The following is a 19,410-nucleotide window of genomic DNA, read 5'->3' as shown; positions in this document are numbered from 1 at the left end:
AATGCCAAGTTATTTTTTTTTGAGATGAGGCAACCTCATCTGCATGCAGTATACAAGATGTGGGTGTACCATGGTTTTATATAGCGGAAATAAGATATTCTCTGTCTTATTCTCTGTCCCTTTTAATAATAATTTCTAACATTATTTGCTTCTTTTTTTGGGGGGGGGGAGACTGCTGCTGCACATTGAGTTGATGTTTCCAGAGAACTACCACAATAATGCCAAGATCTCTCTCTTGAGTGGTAATAGCTAATTTTTGTCCCCATCATTTTGTACATATAGTTGGAATTACATTTTCCAGTGTGCATTGGAATTACATTTTCCAATTACTTTGCAATTATCAACATTCAAATTCATTTGCCATTTTGTTGCACAGTCACCTATTTTTGTGAGATCCTTTGGAAGCTCTTCCAGTCTGCTTTGGATTTAACTATCTTGAGCAGTTTGGCATCGTCTGCAATTTTTGCCACCTTCCTATTTACCCCTATTTCCAGATCATTTATGAACATGTTGAATAGGATTGGTCTCAGTACGGGATTGAGCCCTGTGGGACACCATTAGTTACTTCTCTCCATTCTGAAAACTGATCATTTATTCGTACCCTCTGTTTCCCATCTTGTAACCAATTATCAATCTGTGAGAAGACTTTCCCTCTTACCCCATTTCAGCTTACTTTGCTTCAAAGCGTTTGGTGAGGGACCTTGTCAAAGGCTTTCTGGAAATCTAAGTACGTTATATCCACTGGATCCCCCTTGGCCACATGCTTATTGCCCCCCCTAAAAGAATTCTAGTAGATTAGTTAGGCATGATTTCCCTTTTCAGTAACCATGTGGATTTTCCTCCAAGTTATGTTCATCTATGCATCTGGTTGAAATTACTGTAAAGAGCAGAATTCTCTATTTGCTCAGTACTGAAGTTAGATTTACCAGTCTGTAATTGCCGGGATCACCTCAAGAGCCCTTTATAAAAATTGGCATCACATTAGGTGTCTTCCAGGCATTTGGTACAGAAGCTGATTTAGAGGATAGTTTACAAACCACAGTTAATAGTTCCGCAATTTCACATTTCAGTTCTTTCTGAACTTTTGGATGAATGCCATCTGGTCCCGGTGACTTGTTACTGTTTAGTTTATCAATTTGTTCCAAAACCTCCTCCAATGACTCCTCAATCTGGGACAGTTCCTCAGATTCGTCACCTAAAAAGCTCAGGTTTGGAAATCTTCCTCACATCCTCAGCCGTGAAGACCAATGCAAAGAATTCATTTAGTGTTTCTGTATTGGCCTTATCGTCCTTTAGCATCTCAATTGTTATGTGGCCCCACTGGCCGTTTAGTAGGCTTCCTGCTTCTGATGTACTTAAAAAGTAATAGCAAAAACTTTTGGGGGTTTAGAATAGCTGTTCTTCAAATTCCTTTTTGGCTTCCTAATTATATTTTTACACTTCATTTGACAGAGTTTATGCTCCTTTCTATTTTCCTCACTAGGATTTAACTTCCACTTTTTAAACGATAACTTTTTATCGCTCCCTGCTTCTTTTAGTTGGTTGTTAAACCACAGTAGCACTTTTTTGGTTCCCTTACTGAGTTTTTTAATTTGGTGTATACATTTAATTTGAGCCTCGATTATGGTGTCTATCAAATGTTTCCATGCAGCTTGCATGGGACTTCAGTTAAACAGAAATTAAAAGGTATAGTGCCAAAAGTAACCACCTCATTTTTGCATAGCTCCCTTTTCTGAAATTAAATGCCACAATGTTGGGCTGTTGTAGTGTTTTACTCACCATAGGGATATCATATTTAATGCATCATGTTAATTATTTCCCAGCGGTGCAGCTATGCTCAACTCTTGGACCAAATCCTGTGCTCCATTTAGGAGTAAATCAAGAATTGCCTCTCTTCTTGTGTGTTCCAGAACCAGCTGCTCCAGAAAGCAGTCATTTAAGGTCTCGAGAAACTTTATATCTGCATCCTGCCCTAAGGTGATGCATACCCAGACAATATGGGGATAGTTGAAATCCCCCATTATTATTGAGTTTTTTATTTTTATAGCCTCTCTTATCTCCCTTAGTCACTATCACGATCAGGTGGTGGGTAATATTCATATTATTAGAGCACTGACTTACTATCCATAGTGATTCTATGGAACAGTTCGGTTCATTTGCTATTTTTACTTCAAGTGATTCTATGTGTTCTTCCACAGAATGCCACTCACCCACTAGCATGACCTGTTCTGTCCTCCTGATATTTTTTGTACCCAGATATTATACTGTGTCCCATTGATTATCCTCATTGCACCAAGTATCTGTGATGCCTATTATATCAATATCCTCATTCAAACTGAGGCTCTCTAGTTCACCCCTCTTATTATTTAGACTTGTAGAGTGAGTGTGTGTGTGTGTGTGTGTGTGTATCTATCTATCTATCTAGGATCTGTCCACATGACCCTCTTATCTGAAGTTATTAATAGGAGTTTTGTCCAAATTAGTACTTGAGGAGCAATCCCACAGCTGTGGAGTTTGGATGTTTTTCCTCTAGTTCACAAAATGAAGGCCCATATTGTAAGATATCTAATCAGTGAATGGATTAAACAGGTACATATGGAGTCCTCTGGTTTAGAGAACAGTTTTAACTGCAGCAAAAATATGCAAGAAAGAGGACACGTGTGGTAGACTGCAAGGAACTTGTGACCATCTTGGCTAATGGCCATTGATGGATCGATCCTCCAGGACTTAACTAGTGCTACTTTGGGCCTCTGCATCATCCCAAGGCAGTGAGTTCATCAAGGCAATAGAGCATTGCATGAAGAGCTTCTGCGTGTTTGTTTTAAACCTCTGTGTCGATTGGCATCATTGAGTGACTCCAGGTTTTGCAAAGGGGTGAGTAACAATTCCTTCTTCACTCTCATAGAATCATAGGTCTGGAAGAGGCCTCAGGAGTCATCAAGTCCAAGCCACTGCTAAAAGCAGGACCAACCCCAACTAAATCATCCCAGCCAGGGCTTTGTCAACCCAGGACTTAAAAACTTCCAAGGATGGAGTTTCCACCACCTCCCTAGGGAACCCATCCCAGTGCTTCTCCACCCTCCTAGGGAAATTGTTTTGTTTTGTTTTTTAATATCCAATTTAGACACCTCCCTCTGCAACTTGAGACTATTGCTTCTCGTTCTGCCATCTGTCACCACTAAAAATAGTCTCTCTTCATTTTCTTTGGAACCCCGCTTCAGGTAGTTAAAAGCTGCTATCACATCCCTCCTCACTCTTCTTGTAGACTAAATAAGCCAAATGCCTCAGCCTCTCCTCATAAATCATTGCTTCAGCCCCCCTAATCATTTTTTGTTCGTTCCTCCATAGTGTTCACAATTTTATAGCTCTCTGTTATGTCTCTTCTCAGTCCTCCTTTTTCCAAGATGAGCAGTCTTTTTTTAATCTTGAAGAGTCTTTTTAATATCTCTTTAATATGGAAACTGTTACATATCCCTAATCATTTTAATTCCTTTTCTCTGTGCTTTTCTCTATTCTACTACAGCTTTTTTGAGGGGGAGGGGGGAAAGAGGAGGGCAGCCAAAGCAGCATGTCATATTCAAGGTGTGGTCATACAATGGATTATAATTTCAATTATATTTTCTGCCTCATTATCTAGTCTTTTCCTAACATCCTGTTAGCTTTTCTGACAGATGCAGAACATTGAACAGATGTTTTAGAGAGCTATCCACAATGACTCCATTTTCTTGAGTGGTAACAGCTAATTTGTATCTGATCATTTTGTAATTTTACTTGAGATTCTTCCCCCCCTCGTCCCCGATTAGCTTTGTCTTTGCATGTATTTAATTTTTTTTGCCATTTTTGCTATCCAGTCACTCAGCTTTGAGAGATCCCTTGTAACCCTTTGCTATTGCCCTTTGGAGCGCAAACTTCTGAGTAACTTTGTATCATCTGAAAACTTTTCTACTTCCCCGTTTACTGATTTTTCCAGATCATTCTTAAATATGTTGATCAGCACTGGTCCTGATACAGATCCTTGAGGGTCGCTGCTCATAACCTCTCTTCACCGTGAAAACGGACCTTTTCCCCTACCATTTGTTTCCTATTTCCCGATGAGAGGACCGTCTCTCTTCTTGCATAACTGATTGGCAAGGGATCTTGTCAAAGACTTTCTGAAAGTCTAAAGACATTTTATCCACTGAATCCTCCTTGTACATGTGTTTGACGACCTCCTCAAAGAATTCTAAGAGATGTGTGAGGCGTGATTTCCCTTCACAAAAGCCTCGTTGTGACTTCCTCACCATATTGTGTTACCCTGTATGTCTGATTCTGTTATTTGCTATGGTTTCAACTAATTTGCCTGGTATTGAAGTTAAGTTTACCAGCCCATCAGTGTCAGGCTCTGGTGCATTTTATTAAAAATCAGACTAATATGAGTTATCTGCAAGTCATCTGATAGAGAGGTTGATGTAAGCGGTAGGTTTTCATATCACAGTTAATAGTTCTGACGTTCATATTTGAGTTCCTTCAGAATACTTTGGTGAATACTTGCTGGCCCTGGTTATTTACTGCCAGGTGTAAGTTTGCTCTAAAACCTTTTCTGCTGTTCCTCATAGTTATACTCTAAAAAGAAAACTTCAGATATGGGAATCTCCCTCACATTGTCTGCAGTGAAGACTAAGAATTCACCTTGTCTTCCTTGAGTGCCCCTTTAGCTTCTTGATCATCCCCTGTGCCCACCGATTTTTTTTTGGCAGACATCCTTCCTCTAAAGAGCAACTTGCAAAAGACACAACCCCTACTTTATATATCAAATTATTTTTTGGCTTGTCCAATTGTACTTTTACACTTGACTTTTGAGTCTCAATTATAGGTTTTTTTTTTTAATTTCCATGCAACTTGCAAGCATTTCAGTCTTGAGATTGTTCCTTTTGTTTTCCATTTAACTAACATGCTCATCCTTGTGGCATTCCTCTTTCTGAAGTGAAATGTTCAGGTGGGCTTCTTTGGTATTTTCTCCCCAGAAAGGATGTTACATTTAATTATATTATTGCTATAAGATTGACCTCTTGGAGAAAATCCCGTGCTCCCCTTAGGAATAAATCCAGAATTGTCTCTCCCCTTGTGGGTTCCAGGATTATCTGCTCCAAGAAGCAGTCACTAATGGTCTCTAGAAACTTTATCTCTGCATCTCATCCTGAGGTGACGTTGCTGCTCTGTGAGGATAGTTGATATCCCCCATTATTATTAAGTTTTCAGTTTTTGTAGACTGTCCAGTCTCTCTGAGCCCTTCACAAACACCACCACCATCCTGGTGAGGTAGTAAGTAGTATTGTCCTACTGCTATATGCTTACTGTTCTCTAACTGTAGAGATTCCCTGATTTGCTCATTTCAAATTTTTAGTGCATTTGATGGGTCCCCCCCCCCCCCCGTATATTGTGCCATTTCTCCAGCAATACAATCTACTCTGACACGCCAACAAATACATTTTGCCCTGGTATTACCATGTGCCAGTGATTATCATTGTTATCCCGTTTCTCTGATGAGTATTATATGAGTATCCTTAGTTAATACCAGGCACTTGAGTTCACCCATTTTAATGTTTAGACTTCTTGCATGGGAGCACAGCAATGGCTCCCAAACTTTTTATGCCCTAGATCAGTTTTGCAATTTCAGGATAACTCAAGATCTATTCTGCCCCTTCCCCAAAGTCTTTTCCCTTCCTCAAAGCCTTGTCCCACTCTCATCACTTCCTCTCCCCCACCCTCACTCACTTTTACTGGGTTGGGGCAGGAGATTGGGATGTGAGAGGGGGCTTGGAGTGGAGGAAGGGGTATGGGTGCTGGCTCTGGAACAGAGCTCGGGGATGAGGTTTGGGGTGCAGGAGGAGGGTATGGGTGCTAGCTCTGGGAGGGGGACCAGGGCTAGGGGTGCAGGAGGGCATGTGGCCAGATCTAATGCTGATAGAGTTGCTAATATGATTTCCAAGCCCTTGTCTATTATCTTTAAAAACTCTTGGCAATCTGGGGATATCAGAGCTGGGGCAGGGCTGCAGGAGGGGGTGCTGGCTCTGGGAGGGGACTGGGGTTGGGGTGCTGGTTCCCTCAAGGTACTTCCAGGGTGGCAATGCAGTGAGCTGTGGCCTGCAGGCCCTAGCTGTGGCCCCACATCAGAGCCCCGCATGGTTAGGTGGAGCTGCAGGTGCACAGCGCTGGCTCCTGGGAAAGGCGGCTCCACTCCTCTGCTTTGGCCACAGTGTCTCCCGGCAGCAGAGCCCCGCTGGTGAGTGGCTACTGATGTCTATCTAGAGGTGTCATTTGTATCTATGCAGGGCTCCTGGAAGGGACCAACAAGCCACTTTGACCGCAGAGGTGGAAGGTGGGGAGCACATGGCTCTGTACACTGCCCCTCTCTGCCAGCACCATCCCTCATAGCTCCCATTGGCCATACTTTCCCGTTCCTGGCCAATAGGAGCTGCAAGGGGTGGGGCTTGCAGACAGGAATAGTGCGCTGAGACTCCCATCCTCTCCCCCACCACACACACACATGGGGTTGTGCTGCCCACTCCTGGGAACCAGCGAGTTGTGTGGGGCATGTGCAGGCAGGTGTCACCTGATTTAAGGATTGTAAATCTTATTAATTTGGATAGTTTGGATTATAGGCTTGCCAGTTGAACTCATCAGGAGATAACCAGGTTCTTGTCCCAGAACCAGGCTGCACAGAATATACCAGGGACCTTCGGGGGTATGACAAGATGTTCATACTGAGACAAAATAATTTGAAACTTTATTAAAATAGACGGAAATTGAAATCAAATAGCAATGTAAGTAGCAAAATAAATCAGAGTTACAAATGCCGGATTATTGGTCTCAGATACACTTGGGATTATTTCTATAAGTGGTGGTTAATAGACTTGCACCCGATCTGGGTAACCTGGTGATAAAAGACAAAGGACGAGCCCGGCCTCTGGTACAGCAGTTCAGGTCCAGCTTTCTCCGTTCTCAGCGGAGAGGTGCAAAGGCTAATGCTAAATGCTTATTAAAGGTAACCTAGGGTACGTCTACACTGCATGGCTATTTTGGGATACCTCCAGGATCCCGAAAAAGCTACCCTTTGTCTACACAAGCCCCCTTTGAAATATTTTTCAAAATAAGGAGGCTGCTATTTCACCATCCTGGTAAATCTTGTTGCACGAGGGATAAGGGATAGCTCAAAATAGAGCATTATTTCAAAATTTGGTGCCGTGTAGAGACCAAATGTCAAAATAAGCTATTCTGAAATAGTGCAAATTGCGTATCTATTTCAAGTTTAGGGTGCTGTGTAGACGCACCCCTAGTTTACCTAACTGACTATTCAAAAAATAAAGTTAAAGATAAAGTTTAGAGACTAATCTCAGCTCCTAACTCCTCCTGCCTTTCTTCTTTCTCTCTCTAGCTCTTCTCCTCTTCCCTTTCTCCTTCTCCTCTCGTTTTCTTCCTTCCTTTTCTGCCTAGCAAAGGCTTCGGGAACCCTGTTTTAGAAGCACAAGAGCCTGGGCCCTCCTTCTATGCCCAAATTTAACTTCCTCACCCACAAAGAATTGGGGTACACTTACTCCATGGCCTGGACACATGTAACATGTTTGTACCTAGTGATGACATGAACATACTTATTCATTAATCTAGATCAGGCATGTCCAAAGTCCGGCCCGGGGGCCAATTGCGGCCCGTGTTCTGGTTTAATACGGCCCCACAGGTAATTTGGCAATATCTATCTTTTATGGCCCCCAACGAATCCATATGTATTGAGATGAATACATTGTAAAATCTCAGTTAATGTCAGTTGGTCTAAATCAGTTATAAATATATTTGGACACAACATGTATACTTGGTGTTATGTTCCTGTTCATATTTTTTGAACTTAAAAGTTGACAGACAACCTCTATTACCAATAATATGTAATGTACTTTACAATGTTCCTGACATATATTTCAGCTTCCTGGATTTTTTTTTTCATCTGGCCTTCAGATATGAAAGGCAGAGTGATTTAACACCTGTTTAGATTTGTCATCCATGTGACGAAATAAAAGTATGCCGTTTGCAATAAACTTTGCATAAAATAGTTAATTTGCATTTAATTTTAATGGTTCAAAGCATGTCAGGCAAAATGGTCGGCCCTCACGCATGTTCACTTCATCAAATCTGGCCCTCTTTGAAAAAAGTTTGGACACCCCTGATCTAGATCCTTCTCACCTACGTTATTTCTATGTTATTTTTGCTCTTCGTGTGGTGTACTTGTTAAATTTGAGGATATGCTTGGAAGCCCCTATTCCACACAAAAAAAGTTGCTCTATCTTATCACCATCTATCCAGGTGAAAGGTCCCAAACATATGCAAGGAGTCTTTTGCTGTCTGGGTGAAAGCTCCCAGACAAAAATACTAACTTGCCTTAGCTTAACATATAGGATATGTCCTGTAGGTCCCTTGCGTTACAGCCAAATTGCTTTACCAGAAACTATAATAAAACAAAGTGATTAAACCATAAAAGGTTTATTGATATCCATAGGCAAGCAAGAAAGCAGGTTAGCCCTATAGACTACACAGGGAGCTCTTGGAATGCCAATTACAATAGGCTGAGAGATTCCCCAGGATCTCACGATCATGATTGGACAGTTGGTGACCGATAGTTCAGAAGCCCCGTCAAAATTTAGTTGTCTGCCATCATGTGATGTAATTAGACGGGACTCTTTTTTTCATTTGACTGTTTCTCTTCAGTTCCTATCTGTACTTTTGTCAGATTCTCTCCTTGCTAGGGATTGAGAGTCTCCCCTTCCATAAATCTGCCCCTAACAGATACATCTCTCCAAACCTTGGGCTCCTCTTCCCCATCACCTTATATCACTGCTGTCGATCCTGCTGCTTCCATATCCTGGACTGTCACAGGCACTGACTGATTTATACAGTATCTCTTGTTGGTTGGGGTCCAAGCATTACTCCCATCATATCATCATCCAACGCAATCTGCTGTTTCATGGTGTGCTTGGTCCAGGTTCATAACTGTTTGCTCTGTGAGATGTATTTGTCGTTTTTTACCTCAGGTTTTTTTTTAATGTCAGAAACTCTTACTCCTTCAAAGCCCTACACTTCTCGTGTTCAGCAGCCAGCAGCACTGATTTGAAATTGGCATGAGGGAGCACTTGCTTCATCTAAAAGTGCCTTTTAAAAATAATTCTGTGGGAATAGGGAAGTGGGGACTATATGGCATATAGCAAACTCTCTTCATGTTGACCGCAGCAAAAGATACTGTGTTAAAAATAAAACTGTATTGATACCAAGGCTTCCCCATGAGCCTTTCATAGCTCCCGTGTTGATTTCATTGAAATCTTCTAGTTAATAGCGGAATATTACGGCAACTGGTTTCCTTTTTGCTGAACAACATTTCAAAGTGTCCCCCAGATGACTTCTGTAGAGGTGTCCCTCTCTTTCGTGCCAGCATACGACTAGATTCTGACCACCTTGCATTGAACAGTACATCAACGTATGACCCATTGATATGTGTCAAAGCTCTTATGAAAACTCAGCGGGGCCTGCGCTTCCTGGTGGATTTTGCTTGCCTCATAGGCTCACAGCAGGCCCACAGTTTTAGGTACCACGCCCAGGGCTTTAATTTTCTGTTTGTTGAGATATTTTCTTCCTTGGTTAGCATATAGTAAAACAGAGAAGAAGCTCCACGGTCCTTTTCCCCTAGTAGAAATGGGGAGGTGGATGTGGGGGGAAACCTGGGACCACCCTCTACTCCGGGTTCCAGCCCAGGGCCCTTTGATAGTAGCTGCTCATGTGAATCCCTAACACCTGCTGAAATACAGCTCCAAGACCCCCGGGCTACTTCCCCACCCCTTCCCTAGCACCTTCCTTCTCTCTGGTTCGTCCTCCTCGATTTCAGTTGTTGTCTCCTTTCCTCCTACTCCCAGTGAGGCCCTCCTCTGTCCTCTCAGCTACATGTGTGCCCCAACTGTAGGCAAAGTGTCTTTTATAGCCAGTCTGAACTGGTTTTCTTAATTACCCCCAAGTGTTCTAATCTGCCTAGGCTGGCCTGACTCTGCAGGCCTGGTCAGTTAACCCCAGGTGTTCCACTGCCCTGGATTGCCTCTGCTGGTTCTAAACCAGCCCTCCCTGTTACTCTGGAAACAGAGATCTCCTCAGTCTGAGGCTTATACATCTCCTCTCCAATACTTTTTTATAGCCTTCTACTCTGACCCTGTCACATGAATACGGCTACTTGTGTAGCACCGAAGTGCAAAGGAATCAGAATCTGGCCTATTATACTGAAGAATGTAGTTAATTTAATCATTGACAGTGGCTCTTTGAATTGTCATCTTATATGATAATGCAGTTTCTTTGATATTCACCAATGGTGGGTTTTTTTAAAGTTATAGATTTGCTATATTAAAAGCTACCGTAAGGGTAATTGCCAGACATGTGATATCATCTGCAGGTGGCTAAAATGACTACTAATGTCGTAAGTTCCTCTTTATGAACTGACAGGCTGGGAACCCTTTCAGGGCATTGTCCATATACCTACCGAGGCTAAGATGATTTCAGTGCAGTAAAGCCTCATTTAAACTCCCACCTTCATCACAAGCACTTAGTCTGTCACCAGGCAAAGTAAATGATTAAGGCAGACACCAGCCAGTCAGTTTGGGCATGTGTTTGCTTATCTGCGAAGACACCTGGATGGCTTGTTAACAAAACTACTTGTAACAGGATGTATATGCTCATAAAAGACATTGAACATTGATCTTATATCCAATTATAACACGAGAGGTAAAGTTTTAATGGGGTTGGAAAAGCAGCTGGATTGCAGCCAACGGAGCACAGTTGTTTTCCACATATTTCACTAAGAACATTGAAAATTTGTATCTAGCTTGGAGGCTTTGGGTATAGAACAGGAGTGTTTTCTTGTAGTTGGGAAGCTGCATGGGGTCTCGGGAGATCTGGATTCCGTTCCGAGCTCTGCCATAAACTCCTTGTTGAGGCCTTCAGAAAATTACTTAATTTCTGTGCTTCAAGCTCCCTGTCTTCAAAATCGGGTGGAAAATATTCCCTTCCTCTGTCTTGTCTAGTAAGATTGCATGTTGCTAGCAACGAGGACTCCCTTATGCGTGCAGTGTTGAGCCTACATGGGTCACTGACCTTCTAAACACTGTTTTATCATAATTAATAAAAATAGATGCTGTTTTTCCATGTTTCATGAAAACAGGTCACAGAGAGAGGAGAATTCTGGGGGGAAAAAAAAGATTGAAGGGTTTATTTTATTTTCATTTTTTGTATGTCCCTCAGGGCATGATGTATCTGGAAGAGAGGAGACTGGTCCACCGGGACTTAGCAGCCCGGAATGTCTTGGTCAAATCACCAAACCATGTAAAGATCACGGACTTTGGCCTGGCCCGGCTGCTGGAAGGAGACGAGAAAGAGTACAACGCAGATGGAGGGAAGGTGGGTGCATTCACACCGACAGCCCTCGTCTTGCTGTTTTGCCTGGGGCGGGGAGAGGGAGGCTTTATTCATTCCAGTGTAAAGCCCTGGTTTTCTCTAACCATCACTTGATATGGATACAGCTATTGGTGCTTGACTGTGTACATTATTAAAAGGAGGGTCTTTGCCTTCTTACCTTGAGGACTTTAGGGGTCACACAGGGAGGAATGACCCCACACTCTCCTGTACACAGGTCTCATGCGGGGGAGGGGAGTTAATTAGCACAGCTGGCAGTGTAGCGACCACGCTGGGCAGACAGGGAGAGCTGAGGCCAGATGGCTGGAAGATGCAAAGTAGAGGGCCCACCAATACTGATATGGGCACAAGACTAAAAATGGGCACATAGTCCTGTATTGAAGCCCACCTGTAGATACCCCCACTTGCTCTTAGAAAACATGGGACAACCCTTTTCAAAATGGGACAATTGATCATCCTAATTAAAAGGAATCTTTGTAGCTGAAGGCTGAGATGTTCAAAAAGAGAAACTGAAGGTTAGGCCCTAAATGACAGAATCATAGAATACTAGGGCTGGAAGAGATCTCAGGAGGTCGAGTCTAACCCCCTGCTCAAAGCTGGACCCACCTCAACTAAATCAGGACTTTGTCAAGCTGGGACTTAAAAACCTCTAGGGATGGAGATTCCACCCCCCTCCCTAGGGAACCCATCCCAGTGCCTCACAACCCTCCTAGGGAAATAGTTTTTCCTGATAGCCAACCTAGATCTCCCCCACTGCAACTTGAGACCGTTAGCCTTCTTGGCTACAAAGGTACCCTGTTGACTCATATGCAGCTTCTCATCCACTGTAACACCCAGGTCCTTTTCTGCAGATCTTAGCCACTAGGTCCCCAGCCTGTAGCAGTGCTTGGGATTCTTCTGTCGGTACCAGACTCATTTTTTTCAACAGTGCCAAGAGCACCAGCGCCACCCGTGACCTCGGTGAGAGCTATGATTATGTGCACTCAGCACCCAGTGGGCCCGGTCCTGCAAGCCATTCCGTTCTGTTCAGTGGGACTCTGCAAGGTACCGGGGTTGGCCCCACCGAGCAAAACCGAATCAGGGCCACGCTTTGTTCTTGGGTCTTGTGTTACCTCTGCTGCAACCAAGGCATCTGAAGCCAGTGAAGTTGTTCCAGTTCCATCGCCGTATGCTACCTCTCCATTGCCAGCACTGGATTGAGTAGTTTGCAGGCTTCGTTTCCTAGACAGATCTCTCTCCAAGGGCCTTCCCTTGGGCAGGGGGTGCTTTCTTGTAGCATACCCACTGAGGTTTTACCTCTGGTTCTAAGCGATCTGGTAAAAGCACCGGTGACCACTGTTTCCCGGTTCCTTGTTGCCGTGCCAACAGTTGCTCAAGAAAGGGTGCAAAATACCAGGACCCTAAGGAGTTCTGCTGCATGTCATTAAAAAGTTGGTTTTTAACTGAGACACTTTCCAATGTTCTTCTGATATTATTTCCCATTGCACCTCCATAACCTTTATCCCATACTGTGTCTTAAATAGATTCACCATTACAAGATTTTATAAAGGCACCCAACAAAGGCACAGCAATATTCAGGGGGTTCCAGATGCAGGTTATGCATCTTTGAACTGCCTTACCAAAAATTCCCATCTTAATCTGCCTTAGGGGATGAGGAGAGAGACACACCCACCAAAGACTTTTTTGAGTTTTAGAAGCGCCTTTTTGAAACCTTTTGTTGCTCTGCTCCTTTTCTCATTCACCCCTCATTTGCTCTGTTCACTTAGCCCTGGTCTACAGTAGGACTTTATTTTATAACAACACCCCCCCCCAGGTTGAATTTTAAGTGGAGCGTCCACACTACCAAGCCCGTTATTTCAAAATAACGGGCCGTGGAATTTGAAATCTGTACTCCTGCTTTTCATGAGGAGAAACATACTAATTCCGCAATAGTTATTTTGAAATAATGATAGTGTAGAGGCTCCAGTGCCGCTATTTCAAAATAACCACTCCCTAGAGTAATTAGAGCTCCAGGAAACACTGGGAAGTAATTAGTTCCAAATCCATGGTAGCGTGTCCACATTAATAGATCCTGCCTTGCACTAATTTTGAGGCTTCCCTGTCATGTGGACACACTAGCTCGATTTTGTTAAATTGGGACTTAAGTCGACTTTACTAATTTTGAAATAGTTCCTCAGTGTAGACATGACCTTATATTGGTGGCTGACTATAAACCACAGCCATCCCTTGCTCGTCCCTGGGAGAATGACGGCCTTTCTAAACGCACCGCTTCTGAGTCCAACTATTCCATGAACAGGAGCTGTGGGGGACAGGCCACGGGGATACTGTTACTGAAATGCTTTGGTTGGCCTGCTTTTTCATTTTTGTAAAACAAAAAAAAGTTGTCAAAAAATTTCATCCGGCCCTGCTGCTGATTTCTTTGATATGTCTTGCCCCACTAATTCGTGCAGCATGTGCTCAGTTGTTTTGGCAAATAACGGAAAAAAATCCAAAAATATCTTTCAACATTTCAAGGCTTTTTTTTTCCAAATTCCTTTTTCATTTTGAAATTTATTTTTAAAGCCGATGTTAATATAAATTGAAATGTGTGGGGGTTTTGTAAAAGTGAAAGAAAACATGTCACTTTGGGTTGAACAAAATGTGTCCTTCAAGCCAAAATGAAGGGACTTTTTTTTTTTTAACGTCTCCATTCTCCAAATATTTTTAAAAAATTGGGTCAAGTGAAAACCCTTTTTTCCCTCAAAAAATACTGGAGAACTGAAAAATCAGTTATTTTCACAGCAATTGTCAGTGGCTGCTTTCCAACCCACTAGCACTGCAAGGACCCTCTGGCGATCTGGCAGCCCTCTGTGATTCTTCCAGGTCCTCTGATCTCCCCTTCAGTACCCCCTCTATCTCTTCTCCACCCATTCCTTTCCTCAGCTCTTGCTGAGTTTCCCAAACTCCCGGGCCCGAACACACTACTGGGGACTGGGGCAGGATGCATGCACCGGAAAGGTCTGTCCTGCTTCGGAGAGTATTGCTTCCCAACCTAGAAACTGTTTTCATTTCAAGCTATACTGTAATTTTGCTAAGGAGGGCTTAGGCAGCTGATGAATAATACAGCTCTGCTGTTGAAATTGCTCCTGTCTGGAAAAGTCTTATGGAATTTAATAGACTTCTGCAGAAATTAAATAGGTTTCTATAGAACTCAGTAGAAGATGATTTCCTTACAATAAAGGGCATCAAACAACCTATAGAATTTAAGAGAGAAAGATGTCTCTGCCTGTCAATATAGAGATTACAGTTCTCTACTCAGCTACACAGGACATTTTCCTGAGGCAGACCTATTTACTGCTTTATACATCCATTACAATTTTACTAGGGCACCTGCAATTGTAGGTGTATTTGGTGTGGGGTGGGGAGGAGAGGAAGGTTCCTTTCAATGAATTGTTGGATGCTTGCAAAAGAAAATGCTCCTTACTGGGTAGGATATAACGTATACCCTGAGGCTCCGGTGCTACAAGACAATGTTTGTTTCACACTCCGCCCATTTGAAGTCAACGGGTGTTTGGCTGCAGAGGGCTGGTGGGTTTGAACCCCTTCACCCACGTCCCCTCCCCTCGTATGTCAGGAAACAGAGACGTTAACTCATGGCCTGAGAGCTTTCCTGCTGGCTACATCGGCTGCTCCGTATCTTCACTAGCAAGTGGGCTTTGGTTTTGCAAAACCTGGTCAAAATCAAAAGGGTTCCCCTTTCTCCAAACTACCTCAGTTTGGACACAGTCATTATATTGGGCAAACGGGTAGCTCAGATAAACTGGAACCACCTTGTCACCTCGGCATTTTGCAATATGAAATCAAACCCAAGTTTGGGTGGGATGAAGAGTTGCTAATAGAAAGCTCTGCTTATTTCCTACCTCACTGTTCCCTGTGGGACAAAATCTATTCTGTTCTCTTTATTTAAACTCTTTACATGGACTCCGCCACCATTCCCAATACTGAGTCCCTGCTCTTCTTTTCTTTACATGTGTACAACAACACCAAGGGGTGCGTCTACGCTGCAGGGCTTACATCAAAATGAGCTACTCAAATTGAGCTACCTGAATTGGGTATCTTATTTTGAAATAGAGCCCTCTTCCTCCAACTTCCCTTACTCCTTATACAATGAGGCTACGTCTACACTGGCCCCTTTTCCGGAAGGGGCATGTAAATTTCATGAGTCGTCGTAGGGAAATCCACGGGGGATTTAAATATCCCCCGCGGCATTTAAATAAAAATGTCCGCCGCTTTTTTCCGGCTTTTAAAAAAGCCGGAAAAGAGCGTCTACACTGGCCCCGATCCTCCGGAAAAAGCGCCCTTTTCCGGAGGCTCTTATTCCTACTTCAAAGTAGGAATAAGAGCCTCCGGAAAAGGGCGCTTTTTCCGGAGGATCGGGGCCAGTGTAGACGCTCTTTTCCGGCTTTTTTAAAAGCCGGAAAAAAGCGGCGGACATTTTTATTTAAATGCCGCGGGGGATATTTAAATCCCCCGTGGATTTCCCTACGACGACTCATGAAATTTACATGCCCCTTCCGGAAAAGGGGCCAGTGTAGACGTAGCCTGAGGGTTACAGGAGTCAGAGTAAGAAGCTCTCCAGCTTGACTGTATTTTGACACTATTTCGAAATAACTTAGTCTACGTCTACACAGCAGGCAGTAATTTTGGAACAGTGCTAGTTATCTCGAAATAGTGTTGCAGTGTAGATGTACCCCAAGGCAACTTCCATCCTCCAAGCAATCCCACTTTAAAGCAGGACATGAAGGATTCCGTGGGGTGGCACAGACCGTAAATCATTGCTACACCATTTCTCTGAGGGCTCCTTGCATGTGAAGGAGCATGGAGTTTGGCCAAGCATTTATTTAATTTATTGTTGCGAGCCTTATTACTATTTTTTTAATTTTCTAACTTTTGGAGTTTTTAAATTAGTACCTGAGAGAGGGAAACCTGGGTTTAGAACCGATTCATATTATTATTCTAACTTCCATGTCTTTCTTTTGTTCCCAAGATGCCCATTAAGTGGATGGCTCTGGAATGTATACACTACAGGAAATTCACCCATCAAAGCGATGTTTGGAGCTATGGTAAATCTTCCATGTGATTGTGCTTACAAGTTCATCTCTTGTGAAATACATGAAGTTCTTTTATTGTGTCACTGATGTTTAATTATCAACCCATATTTCCTAAAGGGGATAACTGTTATCTTGTGTTTCCTCTATTTAATTACACACACACACACACACACACACACACACACACACACACACACACACACACACTCTCTTCTAAATAGCATTGTTACACTCTCTTCTAAATAGCATTGTTACCTGTCTTCTGTGTTACTTCCCTGCTCACTAAAATGCATTATCACAATGTCCCTTCTGGGTTGCCTGCCAGAAGCTCTGTGTTGGTAGCAGTTTGGCAGATTGTTGTGACAGAAAAAAGCCTCTTTCAGTTTTGCCACAGACTGGTAGAAATATGACTGCGGGTCATAATTTCCAACAGTTCTTTGAAAACCAAACTCTGAAAGCCAGGAATGTCAAAAAAATATTTTCTGGCTTATGGGAGTTTCTGTACTACAGTCAGATAAAAGGGAATATAACACACACACACACACACACACACACACACACACACACACACACACACACACACACACACACACACACACACATACAAATACAGCAAGAGAGAAGCAGGAAAGGGAGGAGAAAAGAAAACAGAGGCTGACTTATAGAGGCTTAGGTTTAATTTCCTGAACAACTTCAGATTCTTTGTGGCCTGACCTTTCTCACCAATTCTAAACTGAAAACCAAGTGATTTCAATATTTGGAGAGTTTATTTAATTGCGTTAACTACCATATCATAATGAGCTGTTCAGCATCTGTTTAGTTGTTTGCCTGTTTATCTTGTCCAGCTGTTAGTGAGGCAGTAACCTGCACCCTTTCTAAATGGAATTTCATAGCATCAAACCCATAATAGGTAATTAGAGATACTGGACCTCGGCCAAAGTTTCTGTTGCTGGAAACAGACGTGTTTCGAAATTCATTACTCACTTTTACCTGTGGGTAGCAGTAAAATTCATTCTTTGCTATTACCAGGTAGCTGTCCTTTTGTCTGTCCAGTTAAGACAAATATATGATTATAGGATATTAAAATAGTATGCATAAAGCAGCTTACCTTCCCTCCCCCCGCAAATTGTGTATTGACCAAGTTAGCAAAATATACATCTTTCTCCATTATTTATGCCACTCAATTTCAAACAGGAAGCCCAACACACCTGTACATGGAAAGAAGAAAACCAGACGATTGACAAAATTTAGTTATTAAACATCAGCGTGGAGGTGAATGAGGGAGAAAATAAATGCATGTTTCATGGATATGTATTTTTCCCTCTCTCTCCTCAGATTAGAAGTGACAGTCTGCAAAATATGATTACCAGGCTGGAGGCATATTTTAAATGACCTTTACAATAACATAAAAGCAAAACAAAGGAGAGAGTTGAGAAAGCAGCCGTATTTTTAATATTAAAGATTGTCTTTTGGGATAAATTCTGTTACTTGTGGAATACGTTATTTATCTTTCTGCTTAGCTGCCAAAAAAAAAAAAATCCTCCGGCTATTCAAAAGGAGGATCCCGGGTTTAAATCATAGCATTATCATAATCCAAATCCAAAAGGTGCTTTAAGAGAAAACAACACAACTGACTGTGAATGACTTGCAGGGCAAAGATAATGACATAACCTTATTCAACTATGCATCATTACGGGAAATTGATGCTGTAATTTAGAGAACATCTTTAGGTTTTTTCCCCCCTTACAATAATAGTGTACATCAGCCATTCATTTTCCATTTTGATATGATAAAAGAACAGGACATATTCTTTTGTTATTGTCTCCATTTATTTGTCCTTAGTCTTCTATACCTGTCATGCCTGCACTTTACACCTTTGGTTTGTTCTGATTCTCCCATATCTGTTAGCCTGCCCCCGTTCTTAACCCAGTACAAACAAGAGACCTGAGTGTTAGAATTGAACTCAAGTGCTGTTACACAGGCTTGCAATAGTCTTTCCATGGTGGATCCAGCATAAATCAGAGCAAGTTACGGATGCTTTATACATGCACTGCTTCTGAGGATGAATGAGACCAATTCGTCACTTTGTAACCCGAGGGGCAGCGCTACAGGACCAACCCAGCAGCACCCCAGCTGCTGTGTCCCAGGCGTCCCCAAGAGCAGCTGGAGTGCTGCCGGGTTGGTCTTGCAGCGCTGAGGGGCAGCACTACCGGACCATCCCGGCAGCACCCCAGCTGCTCTGCCGCAGGTGTCCCCGATTCACCCGCTGCTGAAACTGACCAGCAGCGGCTGAATCAGGGATGCCTGGGGCAGAGCCGGACTATCAGAAGAGGGGGCTATGAAGGGTCTGGGGTGGCATCCCCCACCCCACCCCAGACCCCTCATAGCCCCCCCCTTCCAATAGTCCGGCATATCTGATAATCCGGCACCCCCTGGGTCCTAAAGGTGCCAGATTATCGGAAGTTTACTGTACATATTTTGTTAGTCTGTAACAGGAAAAACTTAAAATACAAGAAATAGTCTGGTAGCACTTTAAAGACTAACTCGGCTACCCCTCTGAAACTCTTAATCCTATACTTGTTTGTTGCTAGGTGTCACTATTTGGGAACTTATGACCTTTGGAGGAAAGCCCTATGATGGAATCCCAACACGAGAAATTCCAGACCTGCTAGAGAAAGGAGAACGGTTGCCCCAGCCTCCCATCTGCACCATTGATGTTTACATGGTGATGGTGAAATGTGAGTTCCTGTTGTTTTAATCTCACTATGGGCAATGCTAGCGGAGCATATTCCATTACATCTGCAGTCATTGAGAAGAGAGACAGAGAGCCATGCCCATAAATGGATCCTTG

The 19,410-nt window shown here is 42.9% G+C and overlaps 1 protein-coding gene across 10 annotated transcripts in view; it reads left to right on the top strand.

Annotated features, from left to right (window-relative positions):
* The window catches only part of ERBB4 (erb-b2 receptor tyrosine kinase 4), a 935,749-nt gene that overhangs the window by 871,014 nt on the left and 45,325 nt on the right, over nucleotides 1–19,410 (top strand). For all 10 annotated transcript variants that reach the window (XM_075933940.1, XM_075933937.1, XM_075933934.1 and 7 more), the window contains 3 exons: nucleotides 11,299–11,454; nucleotides 16,496–16,571; nucleotides 19,151–19,297. In XM_075933940.1, the coding sequence (XP_075790055.1) occupies nucleotides 11,299–11,454; nucleotides 16,496–16,571; nucleotides 19,151–19,297 (379 nt within the window). The remainder of the gene's footprint in view (nucleotides 1–11,298; nucleotides 11,455–16,495; nucleotides 16,572–19,150; nucleotides 19,298–19,410) is intronic.

The sequence above is a fragment of the Pelodiscus sinensis genome, chromosome 7 (genome assembly GCF_049634645.1).
Source record: "Pelodiscus sinensis isolate JC-2024 chromosome 7, ASM4963464v1, whole genome shotgun sequence".
NCBI lineage: Eukaryota > Metazoa > Chordata > Testudines > Trionychidae > Pelodiscus > Pelodiscus sinensis.
The sequence above is the reverse complement of the archived record's forward strand: the minus strand, read 5'-3'. Positions and strand labels throughout refer to the sequence as shown.